Genomic DNA, 6,807 nt, shown 5'->3' on the forward strand with positions numbered 1-6,807 from the left:
GGGGTCTCAGCTCCCTGGTGAGGCAGCACCAGGAGCCTCCAAACCTTCCCACATCTCCAAAAAGCGACACCCCCTGCATGGGGGGCCATGCTCCCCACGAACTCCCGGTCAGAGACAGCCACCAGCTAGTCACATCACCATCTCCCCAGGGACTGAGGATGGCAGACCCAGGGAACGGGAACAATGGTGGGCTTCCCCCGCCCCAATTAGCGGTGCTCCCTCATCCCAGCTGAGCCCGGCGGTGGGGATGGCCCCGGCGCGGTGCCGCGGTGGAGCTGTTAGTGCCAGAGGAGCCCAAAGGAAAACGTGTTAGTGCAGCTGGGGGACGGGGGCCCTGACAGCTTCACCTCAACGTGACAAATGCCATTTGTCATCGGTCAGCCTTGAAAATAAAATAAATATAGAGATGCAGCCCCCGGCTGCCCCCCAGGACGGCAATCTGCGTTTCGCTATCTGGTCGGTGAGTGATGGTTCCCGGGGGGGAAGTGGGGAAATGAGCTCCACAAAGTTTTGCAGCTGGGGCTCTGCAGTCCCCTGTGCCATGGGGGGAGAGGAGGGGAACGGGGAGGGGGGCTGGATGTGGGCACCACACAGAGCAGTGAGGGGTCAGGGGCAGCACCGCAGGGTGGAAGGGTCCTTATAGACCACAGAGCCATGGAATGGGGTGGGGTGGGTTGGAAAGGACTTTATAGATGATAGAGACATAGGATCGGTTGGGTTGGGTTGGAAGGCACCTTATATAGAGCCGTGGAATGGTCAGGTTGGAAGGGAACTTATAGATCGTAGAGCCTTAGGATGGGTTCTGTCGGGCTGTGTTCTGTTGGGTTGGAAGGGTCCTTACAGACCACAGAGCCACGGAATGGTTGCGTTGGGTTGCACTGGGTTGTGTTGGGTTGGAAAGGACCTTACAGATCACAGAGCCATGGAATTGTTGTGTTGGGTTGGGTTGTAAAGGACCTTACAGACCATAAAGCCATGGAACAGTTGTGTTGTATTGTGCTGGGTTGTGTTGGGTTGGAAGGAACCGGATAGGCCATAGAGACACGGAATGGTTTTGTTGGGTTGGGTTGGCTTGGCTTGGAAGGGACCTTACTGATTACATCTATCTGCCTTACAGATTACAGAGACATGGAATGCTTCGTGTTGAGTTGAGGGGGGTTGGGCTGGGCTGGAAGGGACCTTACAGACCAGAGAGCCATGGAATGGTTGTGTTGTGTTGGGTTGAGTTGGGAAGGACCTTGTAGACCACAGAGCCATGGAATGGGTTGTGTTGGGTTATGCTGTGTTGGGTTTTGTTGGAAAAGACCTTACAGACCATAAAGCCATGGAATGGTTGTGTTGGGTTGGAAAGGACCTTATACACCACAGAGCCATGGAATGAGTTGTGTTGGGTGCGGTTGGGCTGGGTTGGGTTGGAAAGGACCTTACAGACCACAGAGCCATGGAATGGTTGTGTTGTGTTGTATTGTGTCATTATTTCAGGAAGGACAGATTCAGGTATGCGTGGGCACTGCGGCAACACAAATCCTGTTAGCTTTTGAAAGCTGTTTTCTTCCCAGTAATCACCTTGAGCCCTCTTTTTTTATACCCCGTATTTCCTCTGTTTTCCGTGCTGAGGGGCCGAGGTGGTGCGAGCAGCGCTCACTGCCCCATTCTGTCTACACTTCCATTGTTCAGGAAGAGATTAAGTGCTTTAATACAACAAAATAATGGTCCCTACAGCTGTAACTCGCTCGCGCTGTGCAGTCACTGCCTACCACGTAAGGGAGTCAGATTTCCGTGTCCTGGTCTAACAAAATGCATTTGTAGAACCACAGAACACCCCCAGCTGGGAAGGACCCATAAGGATCTCCGCGTCCAACTCCCAGCTCTGCACAGCACCACCCAAAATTTAGACCAAAAACAAACAAAAAAAAACCAACAGGACAGAATTCCTTTGAGCGAGTTTTGCCTGCTGACGTGGGCTGAGGATCAGGAAAATTCCCAGCTCCCAACCCCGAGCCCCAAGCCCAGAGGTAGAGAGAGCAGGACAGAGCAGAGAGCAGAGCAGACTGAGCGCCCCACACTGTACCTTGGTCTCTACCTTTATCCCCAGAACCTGCAAAACAAGACACGGGCATTGAGCAGCGCTGCCGTCCGCAGGACCAGCGGTCCCTGCACAGCCCCCCCTACCCCGACACCCGGATGCCGTTGCCCCCAGCCCAGAGCGCTCAGCACCCCCCACCCCAATGCCCACCTTGGTGCTGAAGTACTGGGAGATATTTCTCAGGATGTCGGCCTCGACGCGGGACAGCAGCAGCTCCCTGGGAGCGCGCGCGGCCACGAACCCGTAGCACAGGATTAGGGCGCTCTTGATCTTCTCCACTTCGTGGTCACTGCGGTCCTGGTGGGGCAGATGGGACGGTTCAGTGGGGGTTTGGGGGGGAACCAGGGCCCCACCTTGTGGTTACAGGTCTTGACGCCCCATTCTGTCAGCAACAGAGGCTCCCAGAGCCCCATAGGAACATGTGGCACATCCTCGCCGGAGACACGGGTTCCCATTTGCCACCCACAATTGTCACTGCGGCGCTGGTATAGAATGGTTGGGTTGGAAATGTCCTTAAAGGTCACAGCGCCATGGCATGGTTGTGTTGGAAGGGTCCTTAAAGGTCATAGAGCCACGGGATGGCTGAGTTGGAAAGGTCCTTAAAAATCATGGAATCACAGATGATTGGGTTGGAAGGGTCCTTAAAGGTCATACAGCCATGGGATGGCTGGGTTGGAAAGGACCCCCCAGCCCCACTCCTTCCATGGGCTGGCTGTCCCCCACCAACTCAAGCTGCCCAGGTCCCCATCCATGGCCTTGGGCACCTCTCCCCTTTGTCCTAAGAGCTGCCCCATCCCTTGAGCATCCCTGTGCTCTCTCCTCCCCCCTCCTCACTCCCACAGCCCCACAGCTCCCTGTGCCGGGGCCCTCAGACCAGGACACGGCGCTGCCAATCCCCCTCTCTGCGGTTCGGGGTCCTCCAGCCCCACACCAAACGCAGCGCAGCCGGAGCCACCCCCCACGGCCCTTAGGGGGCACTGGGGCCCCTTACCTTGAAGATACTGAACAGCCCCACGGATTTCTTGAAGACATCGGACCGCACGAAATCCTCCAGCTTGGCCAGCGTTTCCTCCAGGTGATTTATTGCACATATCCCGAAGCAGGAAGCGAGCCCCTGGAGGGAGCGGAGAAAACGCATTAGCAGAAAGCAATTAATTCCCAACCCCAGTGACACTTGAATAGAGCCCCTTGATTGGTTTAATTCCCGGCAGCTGAGCCGTGCCCAGCTGAGCGCAGCGCGGGCAGCCACCATCCCCTTTGGGGACATGACGCGTGGTGACACGGTGACACCGACCGAGCAGCACGGTGCAGGAGGTCAGGCTGGAACGCCGTCAGCAGTTCATTCCACCCTCACCACAGCTGTGCAAACTGGAGAGGCACGAGATGGTGTTTGCACCGCACGGGGAGGTGGCTGTGGTGCAGTGCGGTGCTCCTGGCTGAGCATGGGACCACGGCTGGGATCGTGCAAAGCTGGAGCACAGCATCCCAAATCCCAGTGCTCCAGCTGTGCCCCTCCGGAGCAGAGCAGAGGGGAGGAGCATCTCCCTGCCCTGCTGGCCACGCTCTGGGCAATGCACCCTAAGATCTCATTGGCCCTCCTGGCCACCAGGGCTCAGTGCTGGCTCGTGGCCGACTATTGGTCAACTGTTGGCTAATTGCTGATCAACTGTTGGGACAACTGTTGGTCAACCACTGGGCAACCATTGGACAACCGTTGGTCAACGGCTGGACAACCATTGGACAACCACTGGATCAACCATGGATCAACTGTTGGTCAACCACTGGCCAACCACTGGTCAAACACCAGTCAACCATTGGTCAACTATTGGCTAACCATTGGTCAACCACTGGTCAACCATTGGACAACTGTTCATCAACCACTGGATCAACCATTGGTCAACCGCTGGTCAACTGTTGGTCAACCGTTGGTCACACATTGGTAGAATACTGGACAACCATTGGTCAATTGCTGGTAAGACACTGGCCGAACATTGGTCAAGTATTGGTCAAGCATAGGTCAACCATTCATCAACTGTTGGATCAACTGTTGGATCAACCATTGGCCATCCACTGGTCAATCACTGGCCAACCACTAGTCAATCACTCATCAACCATTGGGTCAAATATTGGGTCAACCACTGGTCAACTGTTGGCCATCTGTTTGTCAACCACCAGCCAACCAGGACCTGCAGGTCCTTCTCGGCCAACTGTTTTGCCATGCACCCCACTGCATCTGCGAGAAGCGTGGGTGTGTGGCTCCACAGAGCAAAGCGTGGAGGGAGGACTGATGTCAGCAGCGCAGCCAAGAGGTGCCGGAACCCGGGAACCTCACCCCCAGGGAGAAGCTCCAGGAGTGGGGGGAGACTCTCCTACAAGATCACAGAATCGCAGAACCAAAGTTGCTGGGAGAGACCTCTGGAGATCCCCCAGTAAAGCCACTTCTCCAGGGGCTATGCTCGAGCAGCGAGGAGGGAGAGCTCTACACGGGNATCAAGGGTGGAAAAGACTTCCAAGATCCCCAACTCCAACCCCAACCCATCACCACCATGACCCTCAATAGAACCACAGAGTCACTGAGCTTGGAAGAGACCTCTAAGGTCATCCAGTCCAACCCCAACCCACCCCACCATGACCCTAAAGAGGCCCATAGAGTCATCAAGGTTGGAAAAGGCCTCCAAGATCCCCAATTCCATTCCAACCCATCCCACTGAATATGTCCCCAAGTGCCACATCTCCCCAGTTTGAACAACCCCAGGGACGGTGACCTCATCACCACTTCCCTCTTCCAGTTCCCAACGGGGCATTTAGTGGGGTTTAGTGGTTTAATGGGAAAATATTGGGGGTAGGTGGACGGTTGGACTGGATGATCTTGGAGGTCCATCCCAACCTTGGTGATCTAGTGATTCCATGACACTGAGCCCCCCCTGAGTCCAGCGCTGAGGGGACGGGATGGTGACAACGGCAGCGATGGAGGAGGGGACGTCCCCGCAGAGCAGCGGGTGACGGGACACCGGCACACACTCACGTTGTTCATCCGGTCAACGGTGGTGCTGAGCAGGAGGAGCGTGTTGACGCTGATGCTCCGCACGCTGTCGCTCGTGGAGCTGTCCGCATCCGGCAGCGGCTTCTGGGGCTGTGGGGAGGGAAAGGCATCAGAACCCCGAATTATGGAGCAGAGAATCATAAATCTGCTGAACGGTTGGGTTGGAAGGGTCCTGAAAGGTCACAGAGTCATAGAACTGCAGAACGGTTGGGTTGGAAGGGTCCTGAAAGGTCACAGAATCATAGAAGTGCAGAACGGTTGGGTTGGAAGGGTCCTGAACAGTTAGAGAATCATAAAACCACTGAATGGTTGGGTTGGAAGAGTCCTGAAAGATCAGAGAATCATAGAACTGCTGCAATAGGGTTGGAAATGTCCTGAAAGGTCAGGGAATCATAGAACTGCTGAATGGTTGGGTTGGAAGGGTCCTGAAAGATCAGAGAATCATAAAACCACAAAAAGGGTGGGTTGGAAGGGTCTTTATAGACCAAAGAATCATAGAACCACTGAATAGTTGGGTTGGAAGGGTCCTGAAAGATCAGAAACAAAGAACTGCTTTATGGTTGGCTTGGATGGGTCCTGAAAGATCACAGAGCTGTAGGATGGGTTGGGTTGGAAGGCTCCTTATAGACCAGAAGCATAGAGCTGTTTAACAGCTCGGCTTGGATAGGTCCTGAAAGATCACAGAACTATAGGATGGACTGTGTTGGAAGGGTCCTGAAAGATCACAGAACTATAGGATGGGTTGGGTTGGAAGGGTCCTGAAAGATCAGAAACAAAGAACTGCTTTATGGTTGGCTTGGATGGGTCCTGAAAGATCACAGCGTCGTAGGACAGGTGGGGTTGGACGAGGGGCCGCCAGACCCTTACCGCGTCCGAGGGCAGGGCGCACTGCCGCACCAGGAACTCCAGCATGGCCTCCCCGCCGGGCTGCTCCAGGTAGCCGTGGTGAGCCATGGCGCTGATCACCTGCACCACGGCGCGCCTCACCTGCAACCACACAACTCACCGGGCTTGGAATCACGACCAAGATCACCACGATCGCCGAGTCCGACCAGCGGCCCGTCCCCACCGTGCCCACCCAGAAGACCATGGAGTCATTCACGGCGGAGAAGACCTCCGAGACCGCCCAGTCCAACCAGTGGGCAGAGCCACAGCGCTGGGACGGGGCGAGGAGTTCCAGGGATGGGAGAGGGGAGCTGGGAACCCCCCCTCACCCCGGGCTGTGGGAAACCACCTCTGCTCACCTTGTTGTTGCTGTCCTGAAGGGGAAGTTTCATTGAAGAAAGGATAAAGGGCTTTTTAATCTCCATCTGAGAGGCTGCAAAAAGAAGGACGGATGCTCTGAGGTCGGTGATGCCGAGGACACAGCTCTGCTTCCTTGCTCCTCCTCCTCTTCCTCTTCCTCCTCCTCCTCCACCCAAACCCCGGTACCGCCTGGCACCGGGATGGTGCTGACGAGTGCCCAGAGCTCCCGCCGTACTCACGGGCGCTGTTGATGATCTGCCTCATGATGAGCAACGTCCCCACACGCGTCCTCTCGCTGCTGCTCTCCAGCTTCGGGAGGAGGAAGGTCAGCACTCGGTCCGGGAAGGAGCAGGCTGCGGGACGGCAAAGGGAGAAAGGGGGGATGGGGTGCATCGCGCCCCGATGAGCTCTACCCATGGAACTGTGCCCCATG

At 56.0% G+C, this 6,807-nt stretch overlaps 2 protein-coding genes across 2 annotated transcripts; both read right to left on the minus strand.

Annotated features, from left to right (window-relative positions):
• Positions 1–1,580: 1,580 nt before the first annotated feature.
• LOC110391977 (maestro heat-like repeat-containing protein family member 1) lies at positions 1,581–3,239 on the minus strand. The gene is made up of 3 exons (XM_021383924.1): positions 3,078–3,239; positions 2,237–2,383; positions 1,581–2,098 (listed from the first exon to the last, which is right to left on the minus strand). The coding sequence occupies exons 1-3, from the start codon at positions 3,222–3,224 to the stop codon at positions 1,892–1,894; spliced, it is 501 nt and encodes a 166-aa protein (XP_021239599.1). The 5' UTR covers positions 3,225–3,239; the 3' UTR covers positions 1,581–1,891.
• Positions 3,240–4,674: 1,435 nt separating this feature from the next.
• On the minus strand, positions 4,675–6,801 carry LOC110391979 (maestro heat-like repeat-containing protein family member 1). The gene is made up of 4 exons (XM_021383927.1): positions 6,614–6,801; positions 6,374–6,447; positions 5,997–6,116; positions 4,675–5,219 (listed from the first exon to the last, which is right to left on the minus strand). Exons 1-4 carry the CDS (start codon positions 6,789–6,791, stop codon positions 4,983–4,985), a joined length of 609 nt encoding a protein of 202 aa, XP_021239602.1. The 5' UTR covers positions 6,792–6,801; the 3' UTR covers positions 4,675–4,982.
• Positions 6,802–6,807: the final 6 nt, after the last annotated feature.

The sequence above is a fragment of the Numida meleagris genome, unplaced genomic scaffold (genome assembly GCF_002078875.1).
Source record: "Numida meleagris isolate 19003 breed g44 Domestic line unplaced genomic scaffold, NumMel1.0 unplaced_Scaffold695, whole genome shotgun sequence".
NCBI lineage: Eukaryota > Metazoa > Chordata > Aves > Galliformes > Numididae > Numida > Numida meleagris.

What these genes read in the sequence shown, in the direction of transcription:
- LOC110391977 (XM_021383924.1), bottom strand. Translation starts at nt 3,224, where the DNA reads ATGCGTTTTCTCCGCTCCCTCCAGGGGCTCGCTTCCTGCTTCGGGATA. An exon ending in GGCTGTTCAGTATCTTCAAG is followed by an intron (nt 2,384 to 3,077) that starts GTAAGGGGCCCC and finishes CTGCCCCACCAG; the next exon opens with GACCGCAGTGACCACGAAGT. An exon ending in CCCAGTACTTCAGCACCAAG is followed by an intron (nt 2,099 to 2,236) that starts GTGGGCATTGGG and finishes CTTGTTTTGCAG; the next exon opens with GTTCTGGGGATAAAGGTAGA.
- LOC110391979 (XM_021383927.1), bottom strand. Translation starts at nt 6,791, where the DNA reads ATGGGTAGAGCTCATCGGGGCGCGATGCACCCCATCCCCCCTTTCTCC. An exon ending in TTCAGGACAGCAACAACAAG is followed by an intron (nt 6,117 to 6,373) that starts GTGAGCAGAGGT and finishes GTGTGGTTGCAG; the next exon opens with GTGAGGCGCGCCGTGGTGCA. An exon ending in GCGCCCTGCCCTCGGACGCG is followed by an intron (nt 5,220 to 5,996) that starts GTAAGGGTCTGG and finishes CCCTCCCCACAG; the next exon opens with CCCCAGAAGCCGCTGCCGGA.